General features: G+C 38.0%; 3 protein-coding genes across 4 annotated transcripts; 1 reads left to right on the forward strand and 2 right to left on the reverse strand.

The window, feature by feature from the left end:
* Window positions 1-3,875: 3,875 nt before the first annotated feature.
* On the forward strand, window positions 3,876-6,357 carry LOC135079622 (glycine--tRNA ligase). Its single transcript, XM_063974249.1, has one exon. The coding sequence runs from the start codon at window positions 4,004-4,006 to the stop codon at window positions 6,203-6,205; it is 2,202 nt and encodes a 733-aa protein (XP_063830319.1). The 5' UTR covers window positions 3,876-4,003; the 3' UTR covers window positions 6,206-6,357.
* A 577-nt stretch (window positions 6,358-6,934) lies between these two features.
* Window positions 6,935-9,464, reverse strand: LOC135085947 (pre-mRNA-splicing factor 38B-like). Its single transcript, XM_063980734.1, has 7 exons — window positions 9,276-9,464; window positions 9,079-9,207; window positions 8,801-8,925; window positions 8,502-8,637; window positions 8,047-8,260; window positions 7,567-7,719; window positions 6,935-7,184 (listed from the first exon to the last, which is right to left on the reverse strand). The coding sequence occupies exons 1-7, from the start codon at window positions 9,289-9,291 to the stop codon at window positions 7,007-7,009; spliced, it is 951 nt and encodes a 316-aa protein (XP_063836804.1). The 5' UTR covers window positions 9,292-9,464; the 3' UTR covers window positions 6,935-7,006.
* A 5,564-nt stretch (window positions 9,465-15,028) lies between these two features.
* Window positions 15,029-16,114, reverse strand: LOC135085958 (ubiquitin-like protein 5). 2 transcript variants are annotated; one of them, XM_063980749.1, is made up of 3 exons: window positions 16,010-16,114; window positions 15,712-15,892; window positions 15,029-15,338 (listed from the first exon to the last, which is right to left on the reverse strand). In XM_063980749.1, the coding sequence occupies exons 2-3, from the start codon at window positions 15,887-15,889 to the stop codon at window positions 15,295-15,297; spliced, it is 222 nt and encodes a 73-aa protein (XP_063836819.1). In that variant the 5' UTR covers window positions 15,890-15,892; window positions 16,010-16,114; the 3' UTR covers window positions 15,029-15,294. The 2 variants fall into 2 exon arrangements, with proteins under 2 accessions (XP_063836819.1, XP_063836815.1); XM_063980745.1 differs by having other exon boundaries at window positions 15,968-16,100.
* Between the last annotated feature and the right edge of the window lie 403 nt (window positions 16,115-16,517).

Here is a 16,517-nt window from a genome sequence, read left to right on the forward strand (position 1 = left end):
TCTGAATTACATAGAGTTGCCACTACGGATTTATGTAGTAATATTGTGTTATAGGCCAGTCCTTCCACTTGATAAAGGTCAATAAGAAAACGCGCCAAGTCCGACCCTGACGGACTACAAGTATTTATATTGTTTTTGCGACTCCAAGAGACCCATCTCGACCATGCTGGTTTATACGTGCGTAATGTTGAGGTTCTCCAGGCAGACTTTAAGAAGTTTATTTGTTCGTTGGACCATCCAGATAATTCTTCTGTCCACCCCCACATCGCCAAACTTCCAAGGTCATTTCTTTGGCTTTGGGAAGCGGTAAGCCCGTCGTTGCGTCTATGAGGACTTTTTGAGGGTCCCGGATCGTGAACGGAGGGTCTAGGGCTCGACTCTTGAGATCCGGTCGCCAAAACACACGATCCCATCTGGGTGCCACTATTAAATACACTCCCTTCGCAGTGTTTAAGTGGTTCAGTACCCTGGGCATAAGGCAAGGAGGTGGGAATACCCACGCTAGATGAAATTTCCACTTGCGTGAAAAGGCGTTGTGAAATTCTGCATCCCTGTCCGCTAGGTTTATGGAGCAATATGGTTTCACCACGTGGGCTACTTGGGACGCAAACAGATCTATGCACGGGACTCCCCATTTGGCGAATATTATCTCCGTTATTTCCGGCAGAAGGTGCCATTCCGGTGAAGTCATGTTTCGTGACAGGTGATCGGCCTCGCTGTTGTAAATGCCGGGTATGTGATGAGTTACAAGGGATATGTTGTGATTGTCCATAATCCGATATATTCGGAAGGTCAAATTCATTAGAGCTGTCGATTTGGTGCCGCCTTCGTTCCTTAGATATGCGAGCACAGATTGGTTGTCGGATTGAAGAAGAATCGATTGATTCGATAGAACATGTCTCTTTAACTCCAGAACCTTGCATACAGCTAGTAGCTCTTTTTGGTTGATATGTAGGTCTTGCTCTTCTAGTAACCATGTCCCGGATAACTCTAAATTGTTGAGTCGGGCTCCCCAGGCCATCTGGGACGCGTCTGTGGTTAGGAAATATGTGGGAGGTTCTGCATGTATCGCTGATGGTCTTTTGCAATTCTCCATCCACCACTGGAGCTCGGACATCACTTGAGGAGACAAGGGGTACCGATGCTCGTCTTCTGGTATGGACAAGTTGTGCTTTTGGAGATACCTTGTATGTAAGCGACCTCGTGGAACTGCAAAACTTCCAAAGTTGAGGATCCCTAGGAGAGATAGGATTTCTGCCTTGTTCATTTTCTGGTAACTCAACGCTTGTTCTATCAATTCGACAATGTGGGACGACTTTTTCGCAGGTAAGCTCTTTAGGTTGTTCCAAGGCTCCCAAGTTATGCCTAGATACTCGATCTTTTTCTGAGGATCTAAGATCGATTTGGTCATATTTACCGCCCAGCCGAGATATTGGAGTAGGTGAATCGCGTAGTGGGTTTGTTCGATCAGCAACGATCGATTTTGGTTGGCTAAGAGAAAGTCGTCGAGATAGATGAGGACTCGCAGACCTTCTTCCCTGAGTTTTTGCGCAATCCAGGCTGTTACAGAGGCAAAAGCGCTTGGGGCTGAACTTAGGCCGAACGGAAGGCAAGTAATTTGCATCAATTTTTCGTCGTATATGAGTCTGAGGAACTTCCTGTGACTCTCTGATACAGGAATGTGGAAGTACGCTTGTGAAATATCTATTTTCACTAGCCAGTCTTGGTCCTGAAGGAAATCTGGCACCTTGTACACGGATATGAGGCGAAACTGAGGTGTGTACACATAATCGTTCAAACCTTTTAGGTTGAATATTGGTCTCCACGATCCGTCTCCTTTTGGTGTGAGGAACATCTTGGACACAAAACTCGGACTGGATTGCGCATCCTCCAAAACCTGTTCCACTTTCAACTGATTTATGATTGCTGTCATATCGGGGGTCACGAAAGTTTGAAATGCAGAACTGGACAGGTTTGGTTTTACTAATGGCGGTTTTTCGAGAAATGGGATACGATAGCCTTCGATCATGCGTAGTATTCGAATTGGTGCGCCCAATTCTTTCCACCTGTTCACCTTGTGTCGAAGCTGTCCAGCTCTGAAGCGACTCGAGTCAATATTTGCGTCGTTTGTGTTGTGAGTCTCTATTGGATGAAGAGGCCTCACGTTTTCTGGATTTTTGAGTGGCAGAGGGTCTCTGACCTCCTCTCTTGCCACGAAAATTACCGTTTCTATTATCATATCTGAATGATTGCGGGTACTCAGCATTGTGATAATGATGTTCCTGCGCGGAACTGGCTTTTTGACAGCACGATTGAATCCTCGAGGCATTATGCGGGCAAACCTGCGTGGTTTGGTTATCGCGAGTGTGTTTGTAGCCTTGCGCAGGCTTTGCGGATTCAGTATAATGCGAGGCTTTCTTTATGGTCTTAGTTGGATAAAACGCCCGCTTAACTCCGCCGATTTTTTCTAAAGCGTCTGTGAACTGTTCTGCCGCGAACAAGTTCTGACATGACGGTGGTATCTTTTGCAACTTCGATTTTACCAAAGGATCCTTTACCGACTTTAGGATGACGTGCCTTCGTTGCTCTATTAAATCAGCTCGCCGTCCACATATTAATTGCAACATGTCATTGGATACCTTACAGTACTCACCTTTCGTAAAAATTTCATTAACTTTGTCGCAGATTTTATCATGCGCAAGATTCTCGGGGCTGCGCGCCCACGATAAAAAGTTTCGAAAGCCTTCCTGAAAAGCTTCCTGTTGCCTGACCGCCGCCATTGTTAGAGCTGCATAAGAACGCTCCGCATATGCAAGGTCAGCTGCTTTGTCATAGATAGTAATTTCGTCATTACATTCCAGATGGGTGAAACCTGGTGTACTAATATATTGCTTTTGTACTTCAGCAAACCTGATTTCCTTCCATTCCGGAGAGTTAAATCTTTGCAAACGAGTTATTGTATTAGTATGGTTTGCACTTGTTTTAGATGTGGTTTCTTTTAGCGACGTACCCACATTAACGGTAAAATCTGTCACGGCATGTTCCACTTCACTGCACTCACCGAATAATTCCCCGCTAACATTTAGGTCGATCTCAGAACAACAATTATTTTGAGATCGGGGGGTACTCAATTTATTGCGTAATTCTCCCATTTCTTTGACTAACCTTTCCAGTAAATCGTCTTGTCGATTTTTACGCTTACGCTTCCGGGCACGCCTTCTATCATCGCGACTTGAAGTCGAACTCGTGGATGTGGACGAATCCGAATCAAACTCATTACTAGGCCCGGGCTTGGGATCACTAATCTGATCTAGATTATTCATTTTAACAGACAGCTAAAAATACACACTTTAAATTACACACTTTAATTACACATTTTTATCGAACAGTAAAACCGTTAAAAGAAAATTTTATACTTTGAGGGTATAATCGTAAACAAAATATTTTTGTACTTACAGTTTCTGTAGTTTGGAAAATACGAAATAAAATTATTCCAAAACTCAGATTCAATAATTATTTGAATATTCAGGAAAGTTTCTAATTTGTGCACTACCTACGGATACCTGGTATCCTAGAAGAGAGGTGTGCACTCGACGAGGCAAAAGACGCCAATGGCAAAAACGAAAGCGCGCAGCGCTCACGCTGCCTGGCCAGAGGGGGGAGGTGTGCGACAGAGACGGCTATATACACACTGACAACAGGAAAGAAAGAGAGGCAAATAGTACGACATTCTCATATTGTTTATATATGCTTCGAATCACGGTACAGAGGTTTAATGGAATAACTATGCAGTCGATTCTTTCAAGAAGTTCACTGTGATAGCGTGACGATACAGATAGCGCCTCTCTATTTACATCATAAGTGTCACTCATTTTTTGACAGATTTGTCACGAGAAAATTTCGTCGTGGTTTCGTCAGCACCACGCGAACAAAAATTTCTATGAAATTAGCCGGCAAACAGATGTGATATTACCAGCTAAAGCAAATATACATCGATAGTTAAATGAGAAACATTATCAGTTTAGTTCATAAGTGTAGTGTATTTAGTAAATATTCACCAGCTGTTTGCAGTCATTTGAGGCGAACTCACAGCTTGCAGCACTGGGGAACAAACAAACTCCATCGGAAAATTAAAATCCCTAATCCACTTCGAGAAATAATCATGGCTGATCCAAAAATTGAAGAAATCCTTGCGCCCCTTCGTGCCAGCGTGAAGGAACAGGGTGACTTGGTTAGAAAGTTGAAGGAGGAGAAAGCACCTGAAATCGACGTCAAAAAAGCTGTCGCTGAACTGAAGGCGAGAAAGAAAGTATTGGAAGACAAAGAGTTGAGCTTGGCACCAGTAGAGGAGCTTTTCGACCGTGCTAAAATGGAGGATCTGATCAAGAGACGGTTTTTCTATGACCAATCTTTTGCCATTTACGGTGGCATCACCGGCCAGTTCGACTTCGGGCCCATGGGCTGCGCCCTGAAGAGCAACATGATCCAACTTTGGAGAAAGTACTTCATTCTGCAAGAGCAAATGTTGGAAGTTGACTGCTCTATCCTCACCCCTGAACCAGTATTGAAAGCTTCTGGGCACGTAGAACGGTTCGCGGACCTGATGACGAAAGACATAAAGACTGGAGAATGCTTCAGGTTAGACCATTTGATAAAAGCTCATTTGGAAAAAATAAAAAGTGAAAAGAATACAAAAGCAGAGCTCAAGGCAGAGATTGAAGATATTCTGGTTAAACTTGATGGAATGACAGCTGATGAGATGTCGGCTCTCATGAAGAGGTTTGATATGAAGTCTCCAGTCAGTGGAAATGAACTGACCCCTCCTATTGAGTTTAATCTCATGTTTAATACCCAAATTGGTCCTTCCGGCTTGGTAAAAGGATTTTTGAGGCCTGAAACAGCTCAGGGTATATTTGTCAACTTCAAGAGACTGCTTGAATTCAACCAAGGCAGACTACCTTTTGCAGCTGCTCAAATTGGCAACTCATTCAGAAATGAAATTTCACCTCGCTCTGGTTTATTGAGAGTAAGAGAGTTTACTATGTGTGAAATTGAGCACTTCTGTGATTCCAAGGATCATCCCAAGTTTGAATCGGTCAAGGACACAAAAATGTTACTTTATTCAGCCAACAACCAGGAACAAGGAAAAGCTGCAGAAATTGTCACCATTGGGGAAGCAGTGGCCAATGGCACTGTCAATAATGAGACTCTAGGATACTTCATGGCTAGAATACATTTGTACCTGTTAGCAGTAGGCATTGACCCTAAAAAGCTAAGGTTCAGGCAGCACATGGGCAATGAAATGGCTCACTATGCCTGTGACTGCTGGGATGCTGAGTGTCTGTCAAGCTACGGCTGGATAGAGTGTGTGGGCTGTGCTGACCGGTCTGCTTATGATTTGACCCAGCACACTAAAGCAACTGGCATCAGACTGGCGGCTGAGAAAAAACTGCCAGCCCCTAAACAGATTGAAGTTGTGGAAGCTGTTGCCAACAAGGCAGCCATTGGCAAAGAGTTCAAAAAGGATGCAAAAGCTATTAATGATGCTCTTGCTGCTCTAGATTCTGCTTCTCTTGACCAGTTGCAGACCAAGTTGGAGAGTGATGGTGAATACACACTTGCCACTAGCAATGGAGATTTCAAACTGACTCCCAATTTAGTAAGTGTGAAGAAGAGCCAAAAGACAGTTCATGTTGAAGAAATAATCCCAAGTGTTATTGAACCATCCTTTGGAATTGGCAGAATTCTGTATTGTATATTGGAACACAGTTTCAAAATGAGAGAGGGTGATGAACAAAGAACATACTTTTCCTTGCCACCCACTGTGGCTCCCATGAAATGCGCTGTTTTGCCTCTCAGTGGCAATGCAGAGTTCCAGCCATTTGTCAGGGAATTATCTCAAGGCCTGACCAATGTGGATGTCTCTCATAAGGTGGATGACTCCTCAGGCTCGATTGGGCGCCGGTACGCCAGAACAGACGAGCTGGGCGTGCCATACGCTATTACTGTTGACTTTGACTCTGTGAAAGAGCCACACACTGTGACATTGAGAGAGAGAGATAGTATGGGACAAGTAAGGTTGCCAATATCTGAAGTGCCTTCAGTAGTGCGAGATCTCTCTAACAGCAAAATATCTTGGAAAGATGTGGAGCAAAAATACCCTAAGTTTGAACAGCAGGAAAATGTGAAAGGCGCTGCGGCATAATGACGCACGCCCATTCGTTGGAACAGCTGCAAGATGATCTTACCTACTTGTTTTTCCAGATATTTATTTGATAGCATTTAAGCTTGATTTTTATATTCTTTTATCTATCAATTTGTTAACAATAATTTGCGTAATAAATAGCTTGTAAAATATGTCTCTAGTTATTATTAAAGTGCCTACTCATAAAATATTTATTAATGCATAAGTATTTTTATTATGATGAACAGTAAAGTAGGTCGGTTGTGTATTTTACACACAGCAGTTTCGCAACATGCCATGTTTGCATTTTAATTCGAATTATTTTGTATGTGGAGTACATAATATAGCTTAGTCACAGGGGTGAAATCACTTGTATGAAAGTTAGGATGGTGTGTAGGTATAATCTATTTTTAAAATCTTACTTCTTACTTACTAATATCACAGCTAATATTATAAATGCGAAAGTTTGTATGGATGTCTGGATGTTAACATGTTTGTTATTCTTTCACGCAAAAACTACTAAACGAATTTTGATGAAACTTTACAGTATTATTGTTTATAACCCAGAATAACATATAGGCTATAATTTATGACCATCTGTGACAAATTAAATTTCACGCGGGTGAAGCCGCAGGCAAAAGCTAGTGGGAAATATTTACGAGTTTGCAATATTCTACTATGTTTAAGGTTTTAAAAACGACGTCGCCATCGGAAAAATTCTCAGCAGGACAAATTAAATAAAACCCAAAATTAGCGAACATCAGATATTCTTTTATCAGGACACAAAGTTATTGCAACATTATTCAATGAATAAGCTTATCATTATCTATAGCGACGGTCTCTGGAGCGCGACCGATGGCGGTGGCGGTCTTTGGAGCGGGACCGCTCGCGGTAGCGGTCTCGGCGATCGCGGTCACGGTCCCGGTCGCGGTCACGTCTGTCTCTTTCACGGTCACGGTCTCTATCCCTGTCGTCACGTTTTGTCCTGTCTTTGGAATATCTGAAACAAAACCATAATAATTTGAAAAATAAGCCATGTGAGTCAGAGGCTAGCTATTTTTTTATTGTGAAGGTGAATTACATGACGAAAGTATCAAAAACAGGATACAATTTTGAATTCAGATTAAGTGAAAGTTCGTTCGTTCGTTTCAGCCAAATGACGTCCACTGCTGGACAAAGTGAAAGTGCAATACTATATTACTTATGGCCAGTTTAGACTGTGGTGTTCCAACTCATGTTTCTGTTGATTATTAGGCTTGGTTTCCAAGGCAGAGCGGAGTGAAGAAATGTTTTGAATAACCATTGAGATTTCATTAAATCATTTTGATTCGCTTTGCCTTGGTGGAAACCGGGCCTTTTGTGGTTAAAGTGGATGTATGTACCTGTTTTCCGCGTCTCCGTAGTCACGCCGGTCCCTATCGTCGTGCTCCCGGCGGTCGGAGTCTACGCGCGCCGGGTTGTAGTTGTTGCCGCTGCCGCCGCCGCGGGCCGGCGCCGGCTTGGCCGCCGCCGACTGCCTGTTGTGCTCCCCTAGCCTGATACACAAAAATTCTTTAGTAACTTATATTATGTATTGAAACTTCTGAGCAATCCATTTAAGTGCTGAGTGTAAGTTTTTATGTTCAACAAAAACTAAATTCCGAAAATAAGGTAATAAAAAGCAAAATAGCACTAGTTTGGACAATCACATACGATATTGTGCTGCAATGCTCCAGTCCCCACAATCAAAGACTGTGGAAAAACTTTATGCAATGATTTAGTGAAATGTACAATATTAGTGATAATAATAATTTCAGAACACATTGCTGGTTAAAACAAATGTTGCATAGGCACTTTCAAAGGAACTCTAAAACGTTACCTACTTGAATTCGATTTGTTTTTGTATCGGCACAGGTATTCTTGGGAAGAGTGTGCTGAACCAGTCCAGTTTTATGAGCATTTGACGCACGAGCGATCCTATCGTTGTGCTGCCCCCACCTCCTGCACGAGGGTCCACTTCTTCTTCATCATCCAGGTACTCGGCGTACCAGTCAAACAGGTCTGCAGGCGGTTGAGTGTAACGAATATACATGAAACCTGTAAAATTCAGTCCATCAGATTATTTGTAAGTTATTGGCTTTTTTTCAATGAAATAATTTTACTTGAGGTCTCAAATTCACATTATAAAATTGCATGTCCTATGAGATAGGATGGAAAAAATCTAGGCAGTAATTAATCACACATAATAGGACCAACATTGTTTGACACCATCTAGTTTAGAATCCATATTTTACATTACTAGTTAAATATCTTATAAACTGTTCATTTTGATACCTACCAAGAGCTCTGATGTAAGGAGAATCTGAGTGCTGTAGGAGGCCATTGACCTGCTTGCGTGTGAGCCGCAGCGTGTACAGCTTGTACAGCAGGCAGAATGCAGTGGACACGATCCCTCCAGCACCCACACCTCGCACCTAAAATAAACATTCATAATGATGAAGACAAGTCATGAATGAAAATTGCACATTCTAATCAAAATCTTAGATTTCAGCAAAGCACCAGTAAATTTAGTTTCATGGACTTAATTAGGGCTTGAAATACAGTACAACAATGAATATTGTTGATTAACATACTCACGCCGCCACACATGCCAGTTTGGCCGGCAGTCTTGCGACTTCCGCGCTCCCATGGCTCCAAGTGCTTCACCTGATAGTAGATCTCGTCAACGACTTCATGGTATGTCTTCAACTTGAATAGGTGCACTGCAGACAAAACAACAACATGAATAACCAGCCGATTTCGCAATCTCGGCATACTGATTCCAAAATAAATAACACTTTCTCACAAAAATAAAACAAAATAAACGTGGTACTTTCAGTCCAAACTCCTGTGCGTTGGTATGTTTGCTTACCTACCTTTGAAGTAGCTAGAACCTTGGATATTTGCTAATATTAAAGGGTTCAGATTCATAGTTTGTTCATTACCCCATATTGGTAATACATTGTGCTGTTTACTCGTTTTCCCAGGCTTCTGCTGATTGAACTCTGAAAAGCAAAGATGTTAATGACTCTGCTAAAGAAAACACTTGGCGTCAAACCAGAACTCTACTCACCTTCGACTTCAGTCATTTTACTAAGCTAAATACTTATGATTAAAAATTAAAGGTGCCAAAAATACGGATACCACTTGTATGCGAGTGCTAAGCAGCAAAGTTCACAATTTTCTGATGACAACAAATCCTAGCACAACGGCGGCCATCATAAATACCACAGAGCACAAACCGGAAATGAAATATTACCACACTAGTGTAATGATGAGATTTCAAACCATAGACAAACTATCGGTTCCGAAATGCTATGCAGTGCCTCTGGATAATTTAATCTTTAAATAGGATTACAGAATACGCACGGTGGATCGAAATGGCATTAAAGTGGACATAGGGATTTTTTCCGGAAAATCGAATTTTAAAAATTGCCAATCGATAGTCCTTTGCTCACTCATCACGACATGTCATATCACATTTTTCTCTAAACCTGATATTTTAGCTTAAAAAAAATAAATTGTGTTTTTTTTGTATGAAACGAGACATAAAGTGCTAATTTTCTCCGAAGACCTGCTAGATCGTGACTTGAAACAACCTAGGTCGGTATAACTGCATTATTTATGAATATTCTAAGCTATTTCCAGCTGCTCCAAACCGCAACTTAGCCTGTTAAACGATTCCGAAAAAAATTAAAATTGACTCTTCTTGTAATTGTATTTTAGTTCCTTTTTTTAGAAAAAGCTTCGATCACGGTACTAGTAAGTGATTTTATCGTTAGGTGACATTGTTATCTATTCTCAGAATCTGTTAAACCCTTTCTTTCCTATCAGCACATGACTTTAAAACAACAATGAAGTTACTCATACCTCGTAAATAACGTGTTTTGCGAATAAGCAGATAATGGTCAGGGGTGGGGGTAAAAAACAGATAAGGATTGTTTATTTGTTTTAAATTTAGTTTGGGCTGTGTAACGTCACCAATAACATTCAACTTTAAATGCGGTTTTTAACATATAATTACAATGGAAGCTATTGTGAATAATATAGATTTGTTCGTAGTCTTAAGAAATACCTTAAAACCTTTCATGGACAGTGAGGAACTTTATAATCACCTTTAGCAGAAAATGGTACATTTGTCAGAAGAAAACAGTGTTAAGTTAAAAAAAGTTTGCCGGAATTTTTGTACTAATCTTAATGGACGATGGACAAACTAAACCTGATACTTTAGCTTAAAAAAAATAATTTGTTTTTTTTGTATGAAACGAGACATAAAGTGCTAATTTTCTCCGAAGACCTGCTAGATCGAAAATGGTACATTTGTTAGAAGAAAACAGTGTTAAGAGCGTTTACGCCGTTTTGCGCAAAAACAGTACTTTTTCAACCCGTTACAATCATTAACCAGTTACATTACAAATATGTTATAGGCATAAATAATTAGGCAATTTCGTCGTCTAAATAGTTAGTTGAGATAATATTTCGATTAGTATAGTATTTAAGAATTCTAATAAGATAAGTCCTTACAGGTTTTCAAATTTCCACTTTAGCGTCAGTTTACAAGCTGATTTTTTTATAAAAATACTGTGAAAACGATATAACAAACATTTATATCCTATAGCATAGGTCCTTAGGCAAATAGTTAGTTGAGAAAATGCTTAGATTTAAGCATTTTACAATAAGAAATCACAAATTCAAAGAACGTGAAATACCCAAAAATCAAAGTGATTTTTACACCATTATTCTTCTTGATGATGGACAAACTGTCATCTATCTCTTCCCCAATTTTTAAAAAGAAACAGTGATTGGCTTGAATCTCCAATTAACTGGGTCTGGCAACTAGTTTTTGATGAAGACAAAATTGAGGAAAATGTTCTGTTTCTAAGTTAATTTATGTAACGGTTTCCTCGGGATAAAGGAAGTAGTCGAAGCATGTAGTGTAGAAGTTGGCATGTTTTCTGTAATAGCATCTATATTTGATGTTGTTTTTTCACTAGGTTCAGTAATTGAATCAACATTTTCCTCAATTTTGTCTTCATCAAAAACTAGTTGCCAGACCCAGTTAATTGGAGATTCAAGGCAATCACTGTTTCTTCTTAAAAATTGGGGAAGAGATAGATGACAGTTTGTCCATCGTCCATTAAGATTAGTACAAAAATTCCGGCAAACTTTTTTTAACTTAACACTGTTTTTTTCTGACAAATGTACCATTTTCTGCTTAAGGTGATTATAAAGTTCCTCACTGTCCATGAAAGGTTTTAAGGTATTTCTTAAGACTACGAACAAATCTATATTATTCACAATAGCTTCCATTGTAATTATATGTTAAAAACCGCATTTAAAGTTTAATGTTATTGGTGACGTTACACAGCCCAAACTAAATTTAAAACAAATAAACAATCCTTATCTGTTTTTTACCCCCACCCCTGACCATTATATTCTGCTTATTCGCAAAACACGTTATTTACGAGGTATGAGTAACTTCATTGTTGTTTTAAAGTCATGTGCTGATAGGAAAGAAAGGGTTTAACAGATTCTGAGAATAGATAACAATGTCACCTAACGATAAAATCACTTTCTAGTACCGTGATCGAAGCTTTTTCTAAAAAAAGGAACTAAAATACAATTACAAGAAGAGTCAATTTTAATTTTTTTCGGAATCGTTTAACAGGCTAAGTTGCGGTTTGGAGCAGCTGGAAATAGCTTAGAATATTCATAAATAATGCAGTTAAACCGACCTAGGTTGTTTCAAGTCACGATCTAGCAGGTCTTCGGAGAAAATTAGCACTTTATGTCTCGTTTCATACAAAAAATACACAAATTATTTTTTTTAAGCTAAAGTATCAGGTTTAGAGAAAAATGTGATATGACATGTCGTGATGAGTGAGCAAAGGACTATCGATTGGCAGTTTTTAAAATTCGATTTTCCGAAAAAAATCCCTATGTCCACTTTAATGCCATTTCGATCCACCGTGATACGTATAGAGATGGGTAGTGGGTAAAAACCCATTTCACCCGATTGGGTTAAAACTGGGTGATTTGGGTAAAAACCCGGTTTTTACCCATTATCACCCATTCTGGTGGGTGAAAACAAAAATAGCGTTTTTTTTAAAGTGAGAAGTGGTATTTGTTGCTAAGGGGGCGTTCTAGTGTTACGTAATGCAATCTGGGGGGAGGGGAGGTCTTGAAAAACGTTACAATGCGTTACAGTGGCGGAAGGGCGGTTCGATTTCAAGTTTTTAAGCAGAAGTACTTTGTAGTTGGTGTTGTTATTTGTAACTTTATACCGTAATGTCATCAAAGACAGAGTTTGGCATCTTTGACATCCCCCCCCCCCCCGATATCCCCCCCCCCCCGATATCCCCCCCCCCTCCATGTCCTTGCCATGATCACAAATTATTGTGTTCCTACTAAATTTCTTCTAAATCGGTTCAACGATTCTTGAAATAACACCATTTTATAAAATAATTGGTCACATCGTCATAACGTGATCAATTTTACGATTTGGCCACGATATAAATGCATATTAGTGTTAAATTTGACTTATTACCTATTAATCAATAAACTTAAATGAGAAAAATTCAATAAAAATAAAGAAAAGACACCAATTGAAATAATTATAAAATTATTTGTTTTCACCCGGTGTAAACACCCACGGGTGGAATGAAACGGGTTTTTATTGGGTTTTTACCCTCATGTGGGTTTTTACCCGGGTGGAAACCCATCTCTAGATACGTAAGGGAATAGTGTTTTCTTTTAGAAAATTTGATATTGAAATGTTTGTCATGCACTTTTAGTCATTTTCAATATAAATCGGTAGTAAAATTTCGAAGATGTACGTCACTATGAAAGATTTTTATAATCGATTATTTTTGATAGATTCATCCGCGCAAGCAGTGCACGACCATTAGGCTTTTTTCATTAGCAATGCATGTCTTTAATAAGGTTGAAAATAATAATAATCAATATGAAATCGGTTAAAATGTTATACATGTGGATCTTCATTTTGTACACAATTAATAATCGGTATAGTATCGATTATGCGGTGACACTAGCGCTAGTGTTGTACAACTGTGGACTTAGGAGTTAGGAGAATCTCCAGACATTTCCAATGCAGCAATGGTATCACAGATTAGAGAGTATGTCTAAATGGAATGGAATTTTGGAAATACTCTAGCAGCAACCGCTCGTGGAACTAGAGTAATTTGAGATTCGAGAGAACTTGTCCGACTGTTGAAGGTGGCACTAGGAAAAGGCGGTAATTTCAAATTCTTTCAGGTGTAAACACTGAACGCGTCAGGTGCTGCTATTGAAATTTAAGTTATTTTTTTCTCAAAATTCTAATTCTAATTTAATATTAAAGCAACTATGTATGTGGTAAATGAGTATTTCTCAAAAAAAATGTACATTTTGAAAAAAAAAAGTGTGCTTTGAAACAGTTCAAAAGTTTTATATTTATAAATCATCACACAAAAAAAACACACACACAATTTTGAAGGATGAATATTAATCTTTAAGATAACGAAGAATTATAGCTATAATCCTACTTATTACCAAATATTTAGATATTTTAAAAATAGTCCTTTTTTACCTTTCATACAAAAACCTGTTTGCCACCCTAGCTTTTTCATGTATTTTTGTTTCATAAAATGCGATACGTAACTAAATTTTTGTAAATTTCTTTGTATTATCGTTCTACAGTAATCGCAGTTTCTGTATCAAATTGATTTTCTATGGGGTGTCATAATGAATTGGCAATTTAAAGCAAAAAAACAAAATGAGTCGCTCTCATTTACTCTTTAGTTACGATTTATTTCTACTTTCCCATGGTTTCTGAACAATTCCGTATTTATTTTACACGGACAACAATAGCTGCACTCTGAATGGCTGTTGGCCTGACGTCTCCGCCATAACATCTATCGCGAAAATTAGTGAAAACGTGTGTGTTTTGTGGGATTACTTTTTCGTAACAGGCAGTAAAATCAGCGATTTTATATAGAACGGTAAGTCTTCATTTAACCATTTTTTGTAATACGTGTGGTACGAACATTTAGTAAGCTTTTATATTTGCTGTAACAAATTTTATCAAAAAAATACTTGTTTCTGATCTCATTTTGTCTAATATTTCGTTACGTTTTTTACGAATTTCGTTACGTTACGAAAAAGTACAACATAATGCTGAGTGTACACCAATGATATTATATAAAAAATATCATTGGTGTACACTGTTATTACCTGACTAAGCATAGTAATATTCACTACTTAATTTATTTCAAAAAATATAGAGCGTTAATAACAAAAGGATTGGATACTATCTGCTTTACAGAAGTGCCACCAGCAAAAAATTATCAAATCATTTAGATTACGTTTTTATGTGATTACTTCTTTTGTTTTTTTAGGAATGCCGCCAAAAACCAATGCCGAAAGGCAAAAAGCTTACAGAGAACGACTCAAAATGGATAAACATGATGAAACAAAAATAATTTTATTAAAATAGTATGAATGATTACTCCCTTATTTTATTTCTAACCCCTTAATATTACCCCGTATTTGGGTGCATACTTACAAATATTTCGAATTGAATAAACGAAGATTAATGAAGAGCATTCACAATATTTCGCCAATGTATAACAAGCCTTATGGCCTTACTATTTCGTTACTACCGTTTCGTTACGTACATTTTTTTTGAGAAATACACAAATAGCTTTATTATGGTCAGTAAAAGATTTATAAAATGCCACTCTTTTCTTGTGCCACCTTTCATTAATTAATTATAATTTGTTGATAATGCTTTTAGGCTAAGTGGGTTGGGTGCATTAAATATTAGAATGACTCAAACAGTTTTTTCATATTTATCTCCAGATTGACAGGACTAATAATGATGTAGGTACTAATGACATATTATTAGGTAAATGGACAACCAAGATTTGCTTGTACACAAAACCAAAAATAAGCACTAGTTAGATTGTTTTATCCCTCACAGGTTATGGCTATTTTCAAGTATCTATAGACATTTTCCATTATAATAAAAAAGTATATTTATTAACTTAATGGTTTACTTAAAAATAATTTTAATTATATTAGTCTTCCACTTCTTATTGGTAGTACAACTCCAAATTCATGCCATCATGGATTTCATCTGTACAAAAATGTTAAGGAAATAAAGAGACAAACAATAATAGTGTTTTGATTCTTCTCAGCACTTGCCATATGTTTCTCTCGAAGCGCTAGTAGGGCCCAAAAGATAAGGAGACATGTAAAGTGCCCCATAAGGGCTACCTTTTCTTTTTTATTATTTACTATATTTTTACGTTCATAAGTGCCACTTGTGGTTTATACTGAATAAATATTTTTGATTTAGATTTTTGATTAAATTTGTTTTTATCAATAACTGACTACACTTTTTCAAACAGTGCAAAAATGTGAACCCAGTAAACTGTTAATTAATGTAGTATAATAGTACTGTAGCGAAGTTCAATCAAAAAATGTGCGAAATACATTAAAAAGGATACAGTCAGAGAGTTTGATGTGGTCCTTGAATACTGTGTACCATTTCTTCAATACAATTTTATCGTATCGTGTGCCGGTCTGGGCTGCGATCAGCTTCTTCAAATCGCCAACTGTGTCGTCTGGATTGCACTTGACTCTGACTTTCTTCCCAAGACGATCGTTGCATGTTACTTCGAGCATTTTCTATGGGAAACGTAAGAGGTTATTAATGAGCACTTTATAAAGTTATAGATACGATAAGTTTAGCAGAGCATTAACCTTTTCTTGGAAATATGAAATCACTCAAATATAACTTCTTACACTATTTTGTTGTTCAAAATCCGAAATAAATCACAAATTGTGACTGTGTTGTGTTGTGATTCACTGACAGATGACTGACAGCTGACAGTTCACTGGCAGCAGGCGCAGCAGCTGTCACTGACAAATTAGTTTTGTTTACACATTCACAGCTGTCTGATCGTTAGGTAAAACCAAAACTAAACAATACCAATGATTATGGAAAATAATAAAATCCTATACAATTTTCTATTTAAAACAGTGTCTTATAATTATTATTTAGGTAAAATAGATAATTATTTAAAAAACCGTGTTAGATACTTTGGAAAAACTAAACGCTAATATCAATTTGACAATAGGACACCAATTTGTCACATTTTGATAAAAACATCCGGTCAAGTTGAATACATTTCAAATCGTTTACAATAATAATTAGGTAATGTATTAAAATTTACATTGCATTAAATTTAAAACTAATTTTGTTATGTGTCTAATTACTTTTTCATGTCATTAAATGTTCATTTAGGTAATT

The sequence above is a fragment of the Ostrinia nubilalis genome, chromosome 2 (genome assembly GCF_963855985.1).
Source record: "Ostrinia nubilalis chromosome 2, ilOstNubi1.1, whole genome shotgun sequence".
Lineage (NCBI taxonomy): Eukaryota > Metazoa > Arthropoda > Insecta > Lepidoptera > Crambidae > Ostrinia > Ostrinia nubilalis.